This window comes from Rhinoderma darwinii, chromosome 10, assembly GCF_050947455.1.
Source record: "Rhinoderma darwinii isolate aRhiDar2 chromosome 10, aRhiDar2.hap1, whole genome shotgun sequence".
Taxonomy (NCBI): Eukaryota; Metazoa; Chordata; class Amphibia; order Anura; family Rhinodermatidae; genus Rhinoderma; species Rhinoderma darwinii.
In genome coordinates this window covers 44,851,355-44,871,144 of record NC_134696.1, presented here as the reverse complement: position 1 = coordinate 44,871,144, position 19,790 = coordinate 44,851,355, and the positions used below count along the sequence as shown (strand labels likewise).

Below are 19,790 nucleotides of genomic sequence, written 5' to 3'. Positions count from 1 at the left end.
CTCATGGGCGCCTTCCTGTAATTTTGCATCAAAATGTAGCGTTGTGTTAAAAAAGGCATAAAAAGTAATGTTTGTAGCTAAAAGTCTGACCTACACAGAACCCGAGACTCACAACTCCTCGTAAAAAGTCCAGGATGTGCAGAGTTAATACCTGCCAGTTGTAACGACAAAAATAAAGCATTTTTGAAGTTTATATCATATTATAGACATGACAGAAGTTCTCATTGGATATCCAGGTCTGACCCCCTTACCGATATCTAGAATAAAGAGGCAGCAGCGTTGTGCACATTAAACTTCCATGGCCCGCTTTCACCTCTTCCAAATGAAGTCAAAGTAGAAATTTGAGCTATGGTGGGGGTCCTGTCCCCCACTGATGAGAACGTAGGTATGGAGGTACACCTTTTCCATGTTCGCGCATCACAAAACATGCCAAGGACCCAGTCAGGTAAAATCACGAATCAAACTATTTTTTTCTTTCCGGTTTTTATTGGAAGATGTATCTACTGAGGTAATCCCAGGAAACCACCTGTACATGTCTATAGTGACTCTCCAGAATGTAACACGTACACATATACTGCACTTTATTTTGGGATCAGTGACACATACTGCAGGAGGTGGAACCTTCGCTCATGACAAAGACAGAGACCATATTACCATTGTCACTTTTATAATTCCGCTCCATACGCATACAACAACAAGAAGGGACAATCGATTCATTATGCCATACATATAAGCATAAGCTCTAGAGACGTGAGATCTACAAATGAGATGGAAAGCTGTACAGACAAATCTTCAACACTATAGGGTATCCCCGCTATCTGCAGCTTTTATGGACCCTAATTCTGCACCAAACATATACTTTATTGTGTTATAGCTATGATACATATTGCTCTATGCTTCTGTTCTAAGCCGCATGCTGTTACCCATAATGCCCCAGTCCTACTGCGGATACCCTTAATAAGGAGGGTCATTTTCCAGCTTTGGTCCCTGGCTAGACCGAAGCCATTGAGCGCACAATTCATACAAGCATTACATATATATTTATGTATATTCACACATTTCCCAGACTGCGCATCTACTGCACAGTGAGAGGACAGTCAAAGAACAGATTTCTCAATTCATAAAATAAACTAGGAGTAACTGCGATATAGCGTAGGTTGCTCTGGCAAGGAAGAAATTAACTTGCAAACACTTTAGCGGTGACGCTATTAATGCTGGGCTTCATGAACTTGTTTTTGTACAGATTAACCTTCTCATGCCAGGGGTACCCGCTACACACCACTTCGCCTCACCCATTACCTATGCAAACCCTTGCAGACACCAGTCAGATTCAGTGCTAAGCAAAAAATACACAATGGGCCAGCCAGCCGTTCCTTCCGGAGCTCTGTCCTGAACGTCAGCTTCTACATATACACTACACACCATATCATTACATTCCACTGAGGGCTTCACAGTCGCTGTACACTGGACTTGTCATGGATTTATAGTCTACGCCAAGATTTTCGCCTTCTTGCTGCTCCCACTTGTAGGATCCATATATCATTCTGCACTTTAGACTCTACTAGGGACATAAGTGTTCAATAATATGGGAGACAATAACGGGGAAATCGCAGGAAAAGCTGGGTTTTCGGCAGATGTATATGAGTTCTGTGTATATACACTGAGCATGTAGATATACAGCGGAGGCAATAGTAGTGCGCGAGGGGGGGGCAGCCAATGATGTAACACTGACGACAGGGTGAAAAGGAATGTGGCGATCAGGCCAGAGTGACTTGTTTTTCCTCTGGGGTCTCTTCCAGGAGTTGCATAATCAGTTCATGAAGTGGCCTACAGACCTTCGCATAGCCAGCAGCTGTGAGATGGAGGAAATCAAACATGTCATGTCGAGATATGGCGCCGTCTGAGTGGACAAATCCAAAATCTGCATCCAGAAGTTGGACTCCAGGAAGACGTGGTAGCCATGAGCGCAGCTGCTGATTTACGCGTGCATTCTTCTCACGCAGTGAGTTAGGCTTTTCGCCACGAGGTAGTAATCCCTGCACAAGAATATTTACATATGAAAAAGTTATACATGCATGTAACAGGTTAAAGGGACACTTCAGTCAATTTTTTTTAATTATTATTATTATTTTTTTAAATATGGGACGGTTGGAGTTCATGATATAATTCCTTAACACTCCCTGGCCGACCAGAGGGGAATGAGGGGCTGTTAGAGCGCAACGCCTCCACAATCACTATACTGCTAATAACATTATAATATAGGAGCCGCTTGTAAGAGGTGCTAAAGGCTTTTTACATTATACAGATCCTATATTAGAGGTTATGTTATAGGTTTGGTGGATTCATTTTTTTTTTCTCTGAGCCTTTGGAAATGTGATTTAAGTCAATGAGCCACCCTTGGCTACCAGAAAAGAAAACACGATTGGCCCCATTGCGTTATTGTGATGGATGCCTGTTAGTGGAGGTAGACCGTGTGGGTGACCCCCTATTCTACATACCATGACAATGGTTTTCGCCTGTGGCTGCAATGTGTTGGTGAGTTTTATGATGGCTTCTATTCCACCAGCAATTTCTTCAGCTGTGTTTTCATGATTATTGGTACCAATCCACAAGACGATAACCTGTGGAGCAAGGTATACAACATAATTCAATGATCGCATTCAATTAGTAACCCATTAAAGGTAAGTTCACACGTGGCAGATTGGTTGTGGATTTTTGGTGTGTATTGACGCTGCACCAAAAATCTGAAACAGGGTACAGTACAATGTAAGTGAATGGGGATTACAAAACCCCATAAAAACACTGCTGAAAAAATCAACACAGGTTTTATGGCACATTGTAGATTTCGACATCCATGGCATTCTTTAGATCATGAACATCCAAACCTTTTCAGTATTGGATTTACTTCTTGTAGCGCCTGAGCTAGGTGACCTACAAGGGGACCTGGGACAGGACATGTGGCGCGCTGAGGACACTGCTCAGATGCCATTTTCAGATGCCTTAGTGCCCCCATGATAGTTATAGCACACTTTTTGCACTTGCTACAAAGCCATAACTTCTTCATACATAACATGGCAGCTCCCAGCTTCTGTCTTGCTCTTTGCTAGAGTGTATATTAGTCAAGTGAATCAAACTCACACCAGCCATTCGCCCATAAGTCCTAATATAATTTGCCAACGAGCCTTTCACTAGAAAAGGGTGGTGACCGAAATATGGACCCATGAGTATGCAGTTTTCCCACTTCTGTGTTGAAGTCAACAGGACAGGTGCCTGGTGGCCTGACATCAAGATCTACTGGTCCGTTTTGAGGTCTACTTGTAGATCGTGATCTACGATTTGGCCAACAATGCTGTATAGGTTTTAGATTTCTTCTGGATATTTGCGGCAGATTTTAACCTTAGCAAATGTAACAAGCCTTTTTTGCTGCAGATTTAAATCCTTTCGCGTAGAAGATATTTTCTAGCGTGTGAACTTAGTCTTAGGCCTCCTTGACACGAGCGTGGATCACGTCCGTGTGCCGGCCGTTAAAACAACGGCCGTCACACGGACTCATGCATTTCAATGGGGCCGTTCACACGACCGTTGTTTCAACGGACCGTGTGAACGCTCCGTTGAAAAAATAGGACATGTCCTATTTTACTGCGTGTCACGCATTCCTCCATAGACTGTAATCTGTGATGGATCCGTGACAACGCGACCCGCACGGGTCCACCTCGGATGTGGAAAACCGCAGTTTTTTCGTGTGAATGTAGCCTTACTGTATTTCCAAAAAGGAGTTAAAAACAAGCAAATAAAAAAAAAAACAATATCAGGATTTTCTATCTGTTTTTTAAAGATACAGCTGCACACAAGTAAAAACATAAGAAAAGAAGACAAGCCATCTCTTGGATGCATGTGTTCTTATGGGACCCTTAGGCCGGGTTCCAACAGGTCGGATACACTGGGTAAAAACTATGCAGCGTATACGACCTTAAACCCGCAGGACAATCCGTCCGTAAAACCGCACCACATTGTGGTGACCGCTGTGATTGGCAGCAGCAGTCACATGGGATGAAACGTCATCCTAGGAGGCCGGACTGGAGGAAGAAGCAGAGAGTTCTGGGTAAGTATGAATGTTTAGTTATTTTTCCGAGTTGTGATTTTTGCGAAGTCGCAACACTTGGCTTTCTGTTGCGGGTTTTGCATCCCCATGGAATTCAATGGGGAAAACCTGCAACAGAAAAGCAACGAAAACACAGAGTAAATTGACATGCTGCGGATTTAAATTCCGCATCGCAGGTCAATTTGCGAACGTTTTAACTGCATTATTATTTTTTGCAGAGTTGAGGAAAGCAACGGAGGAGTCTATAAGGCTGTAGCTTTCTCCCCTTTCCAGAAGTTTCTACTCGTCATGCAGCATGATCAACATGACATCTGTGCTGCTATACTTCAGGAAAGAAGAGCAGGCTGGTAACGGACGTCACCAGCCTGTCCCCTGCTCCATAGGGAAGACTGTGCTGACGTCTGACAGTCATCAACACAGGCTACAAGATTTTTGCTGCTATATCATTTTCTCAAAAATGTCAGGACAACAGATATGACAAGTGACCCTTCTAAATAGGGTTATTTTTCCAAATGTTTTCTTACCTTAGGTTTGATATTCTCTAGTTCTCCATTCTGAAGCCTCCAAAGGACATGGCGCGTTGTGTCTCCACCAATACCGAAATTCAGTGCATGAAGTGGAGAGAATAGTTCCCTCCAAATCTGTGAAGAGAAAGAAATGTTAAAGGACACAACTTCATGAAGAAGTCGGATATACAAAGCGTATTGGACTACACTGGCAAATATGTGAGAGGCTTTGTAAATATATGACTGTATTGTCAGGGTCTTTAGCGATAAATCATGTGATTGGAATATTCATCCTATGTTAGTTCTCAACTAACAACCCTAACAGACGTCAGTATGCAGTGCAACTATTATATTACAGTAAGGGTATGTTCACACGGCAGCGTCCGTAACGGCTGAAATTACGGGGATGTTTTCAGGAGGAAACATTCCCGTAATTTCAGCCGTAACGGCATGTGCAGGCGCTTGAACGCCGCGTCCATTACGGACGTAATTGGCGCTGCTTTTCATTGGAGTCAATGAATAACGGCTCCAATTACGCCCAAAGAAGTGACAGGTCACTTCTTTGACGCGGGCGTCTATTTACGCGCTGTCATTTGACAGCGGCGCGTAAATATACGCCTCGTGTGAACAGACAAACGTCAGCCCATTGCTTTCAATGGGCAGATGTTTGTCAACGCTATCGAGGCGCATTTTTCGGACGTAATTCGGGGCAAAAACGCCCGAATTACGTCCGTAATTAGTGCGTGTGAACATACCCTAAGACCCAATGTAAATATCATCATATGGCCAATTATTAGATTATTGAGAAAGATATGGCACACCAGATATCAGGTGGTCATTAGTCATTTCAGCAAAATCGCAGCTCTATGCATGGGAAAAAAGGAAGAAAAAAGTAAAAAATTTGTTAACACCTTAATGTTCAGGTTGAGTGCAGTTAGGCCCTGACAATTTTTTAGAATGTGATGCGTGGTTAAAGGGGTTCTCCGCTTTGGACGATCCCCACTTGTTAGAAAGGTCCTTTGACAATAAGCTGATCACAAATTATCTCCCTGCTGGGACCCAAAGCGATCAGCTGTAACCTGTGGGGAAACCTGGCAGTAAGCGATTAATTTCCCTGCAGCGCCACCACAGGGGAAATTAAGAATTACACAATGCCTATTCAAATCAATGGGTTGTCTGTAATGCAGGAGGACTGGTCTTCCAGAGCGAGAGATGGTCTTTTTAAGCGCTCTCCACTCTGTCCAAGAGATAAGGACCCTGAACAGAGGACACCCTCTTTTCACTCAGAATTTCATAATAGAGTATATGACAATTGTCCTTCTAAACTGGAAAACCCCTTTAAAGAATTACATTACTACACGAGAAAATACAGATGTCTAGAATGTAGGGATTTCAAATTAAAATTACAATTAATGTAGAAGTAACTGAATAGAAACTACAAAACTCTATTTAGGTGCTGCTTTCATGAGGATTAGAGTTGGATAGGCCCTGTGCACCTTATTTTTTTGCCCTACGTTTATCGTGTACGTCAGGATTCAGGAAAGCTCCCGACGTACACGATAAATGTGTCCATAGTGCTCCATTAGCCCGACGGAGACCAAAAGAGTGTCTTTTGGTCTCCGCCAGGCTGGTATACATCCTGAGGGATCCCGCAAAAACATATATGAACAGTGATGTCAGGAGCTTTCCCGGGCACAGCGCTTCAGGTAGTGCTCTGCCCGGGGGGGGGGTTTGGATGACGTTAGATAAGAGGAAGTCCAGTCACTGGGACCCTTACTAAACACTACAATGGCGGACATCCATGCCTCATACACTGTAACCCCATTGCGAAGAGAAGAAGAAAGCAAAGGAGATACATGCGAGAAGCCAGCTCTGTTGTGAGAAAATAAAACACAATGCTAACAAATCATGAATGTGCATGACTATAAAGAACATTAACAACATGCGATGTATGTGGTATAACATTCCTAAGTGTTTCACTCTGGGTCTGGCTAATGTGGCCTCTTCAACAAGAACCAGAGAGGTGCCCACCAAAGGGAATGCAGGAATGCAGGCTTCAGCATGTTTTCTTGGGGTTAGGAATCAACATCCAGGACTTGAACATCAAAAACAGTGGGTGCCCCATAACAGAAGAAATTCCAGGAAATGTATAGCATGTTCCCGGTGCCCCATTGATGGCAGTCGGTGGCAGGTTATTCGGTTTGGGAAGTCTAGAAGGTAAATTAGTGTCAGAAGTTTAATTTCTTCTGGAAAGACAGGAAGCTTTGGAAAGGGATTCCTTCAGAGTTGGTAGATGTCCAGTGAGGTCTCCGTGAGGATCGTAGTCAAATAGCTCAGGCAGGGCCCATGCAGAATACTCTTTGCAATGTTAGTCCTTGTTTACAGTGCAGATTTAGTATGCATGATTTACACCAAAACCAAAATTGGATCCAGAAGAGACCCTTATTTTATATATTTCCTCTGTTTAGGTTCTGTTCCGAACTTACAAAAAAATGCATGCAAAATTTGCATCAAATTTGCACCACGTGAACAAGGGCTTAGGAGTGGGCTAGGATCTATCAGAGCCCACAATGTAGGAATGTCAAGGAACAACATGGTGACACTCTACTAGCACATAAGGGTTCCTCCGATTTATTAAGTCATGTTGGTAAATAGAGTAAAATTGCAGAGTCCTGCTGGAGTAATCTGTTGGGAGTTCTCTCCTGATGTGCCCCCTCAATATGTGTACTTTTTCATTTACAAACACTGTGCTAAACCGCGCTCATAGATCAGTACTGAAGGGCAAGGTTAAACAAATACATGGTTTAGAATATCTCAGTTCTTCCTTGAGAAACTCAATGCGATAAGGTCTGGGCAAATTGCCCTTCATATTTTGTGAAATCTTCTGATTCCCTATTGCAAGACAGCGTTTCAAGCTGTTGATGCTCCTCTCAACTCATCTTCCCTTTTCATTCTAGTTAGAACGATATATACACGTTCAGTAAAATACAGTGATGCTCCTTTAGGAGTATCATCTGTTTTTCTCTTCTTACCTTTAGGTTTCATAAAGAGTTCCTTATCAGTGGCCTACATATAATACATGACACTGCACCCAAACACACCTTATTAGCTGTGGATTGTAGGGTTCCTGACTTTGTAATTCTCTAAAACTTACACAAAGTATGATACAGACCAATAGATTTACCCAACTTGCCCCTTACATAATTTATTTAAGAATATCTGACAGGCTTTATTAACTGAAGATCTCAAACGAGGACAACCCCATATAAATGATAATAGATGGCATATCGCTAGGGGATGCCATCAATACGTAATTGGCGTGGGTCTGACCTCTGAGACCTTCACTGTTCACAAGGATTTTACCAGACACTGCTCCACCTTGTCCGTGCGCTGTGTCTGGTGTAGCAACTCAACCCCATCCAAGTGATTGGTGCTGAACTAATACCAGATACATCACACGGTTGAAGAGTAGCAACGTGCGCTAAAAGGTGAAATGCTTAAACTTAAACTCACACCTGGTGATATTTCAATGATTATTTGTATGGAACCCCTTTAAAATTACAAGGGAAAAAAAACAAAAACTTACCTCATATTGCTGCAGTAGCTGCACCATGGAATCGCCAACAAACAAAACATCCGGCTCCTTGTCCTTACAGTCCAAGACAAACCTGTTGTGCTGAAAGAGTGAGAAAAAGAACCAGATTATTAATAATCCACACTGAAATATAAACCAAAGTACCAAAGATAGAGACTGAACCCAGCACAAAAGTGAACACACACACACACACACACACACACACACACACACACACACACACACACACACTTCTCAATGAATTACAATATCACCAAAAAGTTAATTTCAGTAATTCAATTCAAAAAGTGAAACTCCTATAGTATATAGATTCATTACACACAGAGGGATCTATTTCCAGCATCTTTTTATTTTAATGTTGATGATTATAGTAACAGAGAATGAAAACCAAAAATTTAGTGTCTCAGAAAATTTGAATATTATATAAGCCCAATTTCAAATTATTTTTAATACCGAAATGTTGTCCTACTGAAAACTATGTCCAGTATCTGCCCTCAATACTTGGTCGGGCTCCTTTTGCATGAATTACTGCATTAATGCGGCATGGCATGTAGGCGATCAGCCTGTGGCACTGCTGAGGTGTTATCAATGTGGCGTGGCATGGAGGCGATCAGCCTGTGGCACGGCTGAGGTGTTATCAATGCGGCTTGGCATGGAGGCGATCAGCCTGTGGCACTGCGGAGGTGTCATCAATGTGGCATGGCATGGAGGCGATCAGCCTGTGGCATTGCTGAGGTGTCATCAATGTGGCATGGCATGGAGGCGATCAGCCTGTGGCATTGCTGAGGTGTTATCAATGTGGCGTGGCATGGAGGCGATCAGCCTGTGGCACTGCTGAGGTGTTATGGAAGCCCAGGGTGTTTGATAGCGGCCTTCAGCTCGTCTGCATTGTTGGGTCTGGTGTCTCATCTTCCTCTTGACAATACCCTATAGATTCTCTATGGGGTTTAGGTCAGGCGAGTTTGCTGGCCAATCAAGCGCAGTGATACTGGGGTTATTACACCAGGTATTGGTACATTTGGCAGTGCGGGCAGGTGCCAAGTCCTGCTGGAAAATGAAATCAGCATCTCCATAAAGCTTGTCAGCAGAGGGAAGTATGAAGTGCTCGAAAATGTCCTGGTAGACGGAAACTCCACACTGGACCGCAAGCAACTTGGATTGATGCCTCTCCACTCTTCCTCCAGACTCTGGGACCCTGATTTCCAAATGAAATGCAAAATTTACTTTCATCTGAAAACAGGACATTGGACACTGAGCAGCAGTGTTGGTCCACTGTGTTATATCATGTCCAGAGTCAGCGCAGCGTCTACCAGGAAATTTTCGAGCACTTCATGCTTCCCTCTGCTGACCAGCTTTATGGAGATGCGGATTTAATTTTCCAGTGTAGCGCTGTGCCGCTACCTACAGGGGACAATGTGGCGCTATCTACAGTGGGAACTGTGTGCAGCACTATATGGGCACTATCTACATAGCCAATGTGGTGTTTTCAGGGGGTTGCGACAATAAAACCCCAACTAAAAGAACGTATCCATTTTTTTTACGGGCATGAAAAACACATGGCAAATAGCGGTTAAAAACGGTCAGACAGCCGGGTAATGGATTCAAATTTTGAGACACACTGATGCAAAACTGTTTTTGTTTAACGTTGTGTGAATATCGCCTTATAGCCCTCTTCACTCTCCCCTCCCAGCAATCCAGGCTGACTGAGAAAGAAGACTAATTGCTACAGAGCTGCAACAGCATATATATATATATATATATATATATATATATATATATATATACACACACACACACACACACACACACACACACACGTAATATAAACATGTACAAAAGAAGTTAATTTTCCACATTTTGGCTATGTTCACACAGAGTTTTTTGACACGGAAATTACGCTGCTAGGCGACGTCAGGGGATAGTCACTGTCCAGGGTGCTGAAAGAGTTAACTGATCGGCAGTAACTCTTTCAGCACCCGGGACAGGGACTACCGCTGTAGTTAATAGTATTAAAAGTTAACTTACCTGCTTCTTCCTCCAGTCCGGACTCCCGGAATGACTTTTCATCCCATGTGACCGCTGCAGCCAATCACAGGCTGCAGCGGTCACATGGACTGCTGCGTCATCCAGGGAGGTCGGACTGGATGTCAAAAGAGGGACGCGTCACCAAGACAACGGTACGTATGAGCTTCTTTTACTTTCAATCGCTGCGGAAACTCTGCCCGAAACGGCTGCCCCTTCTCTCTTTACAGCACTGATAGAGAGAAGGGGCTGCCGATTAGTGCAGAGAAAACGGGTCCGTAAATACGGTTGGAATACGGGTCAAATCCGTGTGACAAAGGACCCGTATTTACGCCAGTATTTACGGAACTAAAAAAATGCGTTCGTGTGCATGAGGCCTAACCCGTAAGAAATAGGGTTTCATTCTATGTGAACTCTCATACCTGAGACAGCCAACGGTCATCACCCTGTACATCCTCAGCAGCATGAGGGACAGCAGCAGAGTTTGTGTCCCCCTGACTCATTATGTAGAAAATCGGACTGCAAAGAGAAGGAGGATACATTACATATCTGCTCTATATAAAGAGAAATATATCAGCAATATATAAATAGGTTAAATGATATTCCTAATAACCTCAGTATCCACTAGAATCCAGTCAATGTGCAGCAGAAGCAGGCAACCGAGCCCAACAATAGACATGCAGGTCCCGCCGATGTCACTTTGCAGAGAATATTGAAATGACTCTTCAGACTATTCTAGTTAGGAAAGTTTATGCAAAATATATGTCAAAATAATAAATAGTTTTATTTATCTGTAGTGATGTTACTTTTAGGTATATACTAGTAGTTGATACAATAACCTACGCTATTGTTTGGGCTAAAAAACTGAAACCTTACCAAACGGAAACCATTTGCAACGGAAGCATTACCATTGAAATCAATGATAATGCAAACAACAGCTGTGATTTCCGTTAGGCTTTACGTTCATCTGTTTCTCTGACAGAATGGATGAGCGGAAACCCCAAACAGAACCCGCCGCTGATCTGAACGAGGCCTTAATCCCAATGACTAAAAACAATAAAGTGAAAGTAAAATAATTGCATTGTATTTTAAGACGCATTCCCCTATTTCTCTAAGGCAGAGTTCACACGTTGCAGATTTGATGCGGATCACACCCTTTGCAATGCAAAGGGTAAAAACCCTTGTTTAAAATCCACCGGGTTTTTTTTGCGGCTTTTCATATCGACATGTCTATTGTACTCACTGAATTAAATGAAAGGATTCCACAAGAATAAGACGCAACCGTGCGGAAAATTTTCAGAACGTGCGAGCGGAAACACCATTGACTTGAATGGGAAGCAGATTGTGTGAACAGAGCCTTACCCTAACAATTAAACATTATGTACTTCTCTATACGGTCAAATCCAGAATATCTGATCATTCAGCACCTATCAGATGCCATTAAATCCAGATTACAATTTATTTGCATGTAGCAACAACTGGCATGTTTCCGGGCGCTAATGACCACTATGTGTAGAGTCTGTCCCACCAATCTCAATGTTTAAATAAATTAAAGCACCTTGAAATATGTGGACATTAAACAGGGCTGGAAAAACATCTATGGAAGCTTCTATTGTCTGACCACTATAAAAATAAACCTGGCTCCCGGAATTGTCCAACGGGCTACTAAAGTCTACAGTAATCTCTCCATCCCTGACATAGCCCCAAAGGTAGATCAGTAATCAATTCTACTAAATTCCACAAAGGAGTCACCCAATGTAAACAAATTTGCAGCGGGGAGAGTAAAAATATCATACGGAAAACTGTACAATGTCCAATAGGTAAAATATTCCGCAAAACAAAGATTTCATACTATACCCGTTCACTTACTGCACCGGTCATGGTACAAACCCAAGAGTTGGAGACGACTGCTTATAATTGCTAAGAAGCGCTAATGAGGACTTGGACCACGACTAGAAGGCAATAAGCTCAAGTTAATGTGGGAACGCTGTTTAAGTCAAATTAAATTGTTGTAATGGAAGGGGCTACAAGTCGACATTAATTTAGCGGGCTAGCCGTGCGCTGAAGAATAGTTAGGACTAAATGGGAAGATACTGTTTTGGATTACCAAGACTTATCTTGTACTGGACTATCATCATTATAGACTAGTATACCCATACTGCTAAGTATTTAAGGGAAACTCCAGTAATAAACCGTTTTCCAGCTTAATTATTCATTTGTCTTATTGTTCTCTATGCAGCTGCCTAAAAGTGATGTCACGGTGGATGTGGCCTGGGGTGACAATGCCAAACCTCTATGTAGTTATAGACAGGGCTGGTGCCAGTATATATATATATATATATATATATATATATATATAAAACCAACACTTCTGGCCTCCACTGACAGGGTATGGATGATGCTGTCAAAGACCCAGTGCTAGATGGGAGGAGGGAATTCGTGTTCCTCTTCCAGAATTTTTCTCATTGAAACCGTGGATTGCAAGGACTGCGGAGGTCCCCTAGTTGTTGGCGAGGCGCCGCAGGGGAGGCAGTTGTGACTGAAGTGATTATAAGCTGCACAGTCCCGTCCCGTCCCCCCTCTCCATCTATCTCGATCTCTCTCTCTCTCTGCAGCAATCTCTGGTTTAGAAACATGACTGGCTCCGTCTGTGATTATTGTAATTTTCTGCTGGGTTCAGGAGACACATTTTAAGATAATTTGAGGTAATTGTGAAATATTTTGTCATGGATTATCAACAATGGTGGGCACAGATATCATGTTCTGGCTAGCAATAATCTGTGGTGTTGTAAATAGAGAAAGTGTGTGGTGACAGTAGTACTCCTCCTGAAGTGATAATTGTAACATATAGGGGATGGGGTGTGGTGACAGCAGTACTCCTCCCGAAGTGATAATTGTAACATATAGGGGATGGTGTGTGGTGACAGCAGTACTCCTGAAGTGATAATTGTAACATATAGGGGATGGTGTGTGGTGACAGCAGTACTCCTCCTGAAGTGACAATTGTAACATATAGGGGATGGTGTGTGGTGACAGCAGTACTCCTCCTGAAGTAATAATTGTAACATATAGGGGATGGTGTGTGGTGACAGCAGTACTCCTCCTGAAGTGATAATTGTAACATATAAGGGATGGTGTGTGGTGACAGCAGTACTCCTCCTGAAGTAATAATTGTAACATATAGGGGATGGTGTGTGGTGACAGCAGTACTCCTCCTGAAGTGGTAATTGTAACATATAGGGGATGGTGTGTGGTGACAGCAGTACTCCTCCTGAAGTGACAATTGTAACATATAGGGGATGGTGTGTGGTGACAGCAGTACTCCTGAAGTGATAATTGTAACATATAGGGGATGGTGTGTGGTGACAGCAGTGCTCCTACTGAAGTGACAATTGTAACATTGAGGGGATGGTGTGTGGTGACTGCACTCCTCCTGAAGTGACAATTGTAACATATAGGGGATGGTGTGTGGTGACAGCAGTACTCCTGAAGTGACAATTGTAACATATAGGGGATGGTATGTGGTGACAGCAGTACTCTTCCTGAAGTGACAATTGTAACATATAGGGCGGGTGTGTGGTGACAGCAGTACTCCTGAAGTGATAATTGTAACATATAGGGGATGGTGTGTGGTGACAGCAGTACTCCTGAAGTGATTATTGTAACATATAGGGGATGGTGTGTGGTGACAGCAGTACTCCTCCTGAAGTGACAATTGTAACATTGAGGGGATGGTGTGTGGTGACTGCACTCCTCCTGAAGTGACAATTGTAACATATAGGGGATGGTGTGTGGTGACAGCAGTACTCCTGAAGTGACAATTGTAACATATAGGGGATGGTATCTGGTGACAGCAGTACTCCTCCTGAAGTGACAATTGTAACATATAGGGCGGGTGTGTGGTGACAGCAGTACTCATGAAGTGATAATTGTAACATATAGGGGATGGTGTGTGGTGACAGCAGTACTCCTGAAGTGATTATTGTAACATATAGGGGATGGTGTATGGTGACAGCATTACTCCTCCTGAAGTGACAATTGTAACATATAGGGGATGGGGTGTGGTGACAGCAGTACCCCTCCTGAAGTGACAATTGTAACATATAGGGCGGGTGTGTGGTGACAGCAGTACTCCTGAAGTGATAATTGTAACATATAGGGGATGGTGTGTGGTGACAGCAGTACTCCTCCTGAAGTGATAATTGTAACATATAGGGGATGGTGTGTGGTGACAGCAGTACTCCTCCTGAAGTGACAATTGTAACATATAGGGGATGGTGTGTGGTGACAGCAGTACTCCTCCTGAAGTGAAAATTGTAACATATAGGGGATGGTGTGTGGTGACAGCAGTACTCCTCCTGAAGTGACAATTGTAACATATAGGGGATGGTGTGTGGTGACAGCAGTACTCCTCCTGAAGTGACAATTGTAACATATAGGGAGGGGATGGTGTGTGGTGACAGCAGTATTCCTCCTGAAGTGATAATTGTAACATATAGGGGATGGTGTGTGGTGACAGCAGTACTCCTCCTGAAGTGATAATTGTAACATATAGGGGATGGTGTGTGGTGACAGCAGTACTCCTCCTGAAGTGATAATTGTAACATATAGGGGATGGTGTGTGGTGACAGCAGTACTCCTCCTGAAGTGAAAATTGTAACATATAGGGGATGGTGTGTGGTGACAGCAGTACTCCTCCTGAAGTGATAATTGTAACATATAAGGGATGGTGTGTGGTGACAGCAGTACTCCTCCTGAAGTGATAATTGTAACATTAGGGGATGGTGTGTGGTGACAGCATTACTCCTCCTGAAGTGACAATTGTAACATATAGGGGATGGTGTGTGGTGACAGCAGTACTCCTGAAGTGATAATTGTAACATATAGGGGATGGTGTGTGGTGACAGCAGTACTCCTCCTGAAGTGATAATTGTAACATATAGGGGATGGTGTGTGGTGACAGCAGTACTCCTCCTGAAGTGACAATTGTAACATATAGGAAATGGTGTGTGGTGACAGCAGTACTCCTCCTGAAGTGATAATTGTAACATATAGGGGATGGTGTGTGGTGACAGCAGTACTCCTCCTGAAGTGATAATTGTAACATATAGGGGATGGTGTGTGGTGACAGCAGTACTCCTCCTGAAGTGATAATTGTAACATATAGGGGATGGTGTGTGTGGTGACAGCAGTACTCCTCCTGAAGTGACAATTGTAACATATAGGGGATGGTGTGTGGTCACAGCCGTACTCCTGAAGTGATAGTTGTAACATATAAGGGATGGTGTGTGGTGACAGCAGTACTCCTCCTGAAGTGATAATTGTAACATATAGGGGATGGTGTGTGTGGTGACAGCAGTACTCCTCCTGAAGTGACAATTGTAACATATAGGGGATGGTGTGTGGTGACAGCAGTACTCCTGAAGTGATAATTGTAACATATAGGGGATGGTGTGTGGTGACAGCATTACTCCTCCTGAAGTGACAATTGTAACATATAGGGGATGGTGTGTGGTGACAGCAGTACTCCTGAAGTGATAATGTGTGGTGACAGCAGTATCCCTCCTGAAGTGACAATTGTAACATATAGGGCGGGTGTGTGGTGACAGCAGTACTCCTGAAGTGATAATTGTAACATTAGGGGATGGTGTGTGGTGACTGCACTCCTCCTGAAGTGACAATTGTAACATATAGGGGATGGTGTGTGGTGACAGCAGTACTCCTGAAGTGACAATTGTAACATATAGGGGATGGTGTGTGGTGACAGCAGTACTCCTGAAGTGACAATTGTAACATATAGGGGATGGTATGTGGTGACAGCAGTACTCCTCCTGAAGTGACAATCGTAACATATAGGGCGGGTGTGTGGTGACAGCAGTACTCCTGAAGTGATAATTGTAACATATAGGGGATGGTGTGTGGTGACAGCAGTACTCCTGAAGTGATTATTGTAACATATAGGGGATGGTGTGTGGTGACAGCAGTACTCCTCCTGAAGTGATAATTATAACATATAGGGGATGGTGTGTGGCGACAGCAGTACTCCTCCTGAAGTGATAATTGTAACATATAAGGGATGGTGTGTGGCGACAGCAGTACTCCTCCTGAAGTGAAAATTGTAACATATAGGGGATGGTGTGTGGTGACAGCAGTACTCCTCCTGAAGTGAAAATTGTAACATATAGGGGATGGTGTGTGGTGACAGCAGTACTCCTCCTGAAGTGACAATTGTAACATATAGGGGATGGTGTGTGGTGACAGCAGTACTACTCCTGAAGTGATAATTGTAACATATAGGGGATGGTGTGTGGTGACAGCAGTACTCCTGAAGTGATAATGTGTGGTGACAGCAGTACCCCTCCTGAAGTGACAATTGTAACATATAGGGCGGGTGTGTGGTGACAGCAGTACTCCTGAAGTGATAATTGTAACATTAGGGGATGGTGTGTGGTGACTGCACTCCTCCTGAAGTGACAATTGTAACATATAGGGGATGGTGTGTGGTGACAGCAGTACTCCTGAAGTGACAATTGTAACATATAGGGGATGGTGTGTGGTGACAGCAGTGCTCCTGAAGTGACAATTGTAACATATAGGGGATGGTATGTGGTGACAGCAGTACTCCTCCTGAAGTGACAATTGTAACATATAGGGCGGGTGTGTGGTGACAGCAGTACTCCTGAAGTGACAATTGTAACATATAGGGGATGGTGTGTGGTGACAGCAGTACTCCTAAAGTGACAATTGTAACATATAGGGGATGGTATGTGGTGACAGCAGTACTCTTCCTGAAGTGACAATTGTAACATATAGGGCGGGTGTGTGGTGACAGCAGTACTCCTGAAGTGATAATTGTAACATATAGGGGATGGTGTGTGGTGACAGCAGTACTCCTGAAGTGATTATTGTAACATATAGGGGATGGTGTGTGGTGACAGCAGTACTCCTCCTGAAGTGACAATTGTAACATTGAGGGGATGGTGTGTGGTGACAGCAGTACTCCTGAAGTGACAATTGTAACATATAGGGGATGGTATCTGGTGACAGCATTACTCCTCCTGAAGTGACAATTGTAACATATAGGGGATGGGGTGTGGTGACAGCAGTACCCCTCCTGAAGTGACAATTGTAACATATAGGGCGGGTGTGTGGTGACAGCAGTACTCCTGAAGTGATAATTGTAACATATAGGGGATGGTGTGTGGTGACAGAAGTACTCCTCCTGAAGTGATAATTGTAACATATAGGGGATGGTGTGTGGTGACAGCAGTACTCCTCCTGAAGTGACAATTGTAACATATAGGGGATGGTGTGTGGTGACAGCAGTACTCCTCCTGAAGTGAAAATTGTAACATATAGGGGATGGTGTGTGGTGACAGCAGTACTCCTCCTGAAGTGACAATTGTAACATATAGGGAGGGGATGGTGTGTGGTGACAGCAGTATTCCTCCTGAAGTGATAATTGTAACATATAGGGGATGGTGTGTGGTGACAGCAGTACTCCTCCTGAAGTGATAATTGTAACATATAGGGGATGGTGTGTGGTGACAGCAGTACTCCTCCTGAAGTGATAATTGTAACATATAGGGGATGGTGTGTGGTGACAGCAGTACTCCTCCTGAAGTGACAATTGTAACATATAGGGGATGGTGTGTGGTGACAGCAGTACTCCTGAAGTGATAATTGTAACATATAGGGGATGGTGTGTGGTGACAGCAGTACTCCTCCTGAAGTGATAATTGTAACATATAGGGGATGGTGTGTGGTGACAGCAGTACTCCTCCTGAAGTGACAATTGTAACATATAGGGCGGGTGTGTGGTGACAGCAGTACTCATGAAGTGATTATTGTAACATATAGGGGATGGTGTATGGTGACAGCATTACTCCTCCTGAAGTGACAATTGTAACATATAGGGGATGGGGTGTGGTGACAGCAGTACCCCTCCTGAAGTGACAATTGTAACATATAGGGCGGGTGTGTGGTGACAGCAGTACTCCTGAAGTGATAATTGTAACATATAGGGGATGGTGTGTGGTGACAGAAGTACTCCTCCTGAAGTGATAATTGTAACATATAGGGGATGGTGTGTGGTGACAGCAGTACTCCTCCTGAAGTGACAATTGTAACATATAGGGGATGGTGTGTGGTGACAGCAGTACTCCTCCTGAAGTGAAAATTGTAACATATAGGGGATGGTGTGTGGTGACAGCAGTACTCCTCCTGAAGTGACAATTGTAACATATAGGGAGGGGATGGTGTGTGGTGACAGCAGTATTCCTCCTGAAGTGATAATTGTAACATATAGGGGATGGTGTGTGGTGACAGCAGTACTCCTCCTGAAGTGATAATTGTAACATATAGGGGATGGTGTGTGGTGACAGCAGTACTCCTCCTGAAGTGATAATTGTAACATATAGGGGATGGTGTGTGGTGACAGCAGTACTCCTCCTGAAGTGACAATTGTAACATATAGGGGATGGTGTGTGGTGACAGCAGTACTCCTGAAGTGATAATTGTAACATATAGGGGATGGTGTGTGGTGACAGCAGTACTCCTCCTGAAGTGATAATTGTAACATATAGGGGATGGTGTGTGGTGACAGCAGTACTCCTCCTGAAGTGACAATTGTAACATATAGGAAATGGTGTGTGGTGACAGCAGTACTCCTCCTGAAGTGATAATTGTAACATATAGGCGATGGTGTGTGGTGACAGCAGTACTCCTCCTGAAGTGATAATTGTAACATATAGGGGATGGTGTGTGGTGACAGCAGTACTCCTCCTGAAGTGATAATTGTAACATATAGGGGATGGTGTGTGGTGACAGCAGTACTCCTCCTGAAGTGACAATTGTAACATATAGGGGATGGTGTGTGGTCACAGCCGTACTCCTGAAGTGATAATTGTAACATATAAGGGATGGTGTGTGGTGACAGCAGTACTCCTCCTGAAGTGATAATTGTAACATATAGGGGATGGTGTGTGTGGTGACAGCAGTACTCCTCCTGAAGTGACAATTGTAACATATAGGGGATGGTGTGTGGTGACAGCAGTACTCCTGAAGTGATAATTGTAACATATAGGGGATGGTGTGTGGTGACAGCAGTACTCCTGAAGTGATAATGTGTGGTGACAGCAGTACCCCTCCTGAAGTGACAATTGTAACATATAGGGCGGGTGTGTGGTGACAGCAGTACTCCTGAAGTGACAATTGTAACATTAGGGGATGGTGTGTGGTGACTGCACTCCTCCTGAAGTGACAATTGTAACATATAGGGGATGGTGTGTGGTGACAGCAGTACTCCTGAAGTGACAATTGTAACATATAGGGGATGGTGTGTGGTGACAGCAGTGCTCCTGAAGTGACAATTGTAACATATAGGGGATGGTATGTGGTGACAGCAGTACTCCTCCTGAAGTGACAATTGTAACATATAGGGCGGGTGTGTGGTGACAGCAGTACTCCTGAAGTGATTATTGTAACATATAGGGGATGGTGTGTGGTGACAGCAGTACTCCTCCTGAAGTGACAATTGTAACATTGAGGGGATGGTGTGTGATGA

The 19,790-nt window shown here is 43.7% G+C and overlaps 1 protein-coding gene across 1 annotated transcript in view; it reads right to left on the bottom strand.

Moving 5' to 3' along the window:
• Positions 1–564: 564 nt before the first annotated feature.
• PAFAH1B2 (platelet activating factor acetylhydrolase 1b catalytic subunit 2) overlaps positions 565–19,790 on the bottom strand; it is a 39,866-nt gene continuing 20,640 nt past the window's right edge. Inside the window, exons 2-6 of the mRNA XM_075839810.1 lie at positions 10,648–10,744; positions 8,195–8,284; positions 4,627–4,743; positions 2,499–2,621; positions 565–2,036 (exon numbers count right to left, since the gene is read on the bottom strand). Of these exons, the coding sequence (XP_075695925.1) occupies positions 1,758–2,036; positions 2,499–2,621; positions 4,627–4,743; positions 8,195–8,284; positions 10,648–10,728 (690 nt within the window). The 5' untranslated portion in view covers positions 10,729–10,744 and the 3' untranslated portion in view covers positions 565–1,757. The remainder of the gene's footprint in view (positions 2,037–2,498; positions 2,622–4,626; positions 4,744–8,194; positions 8,285–10,647; positions 10,745–19,790) is intronic.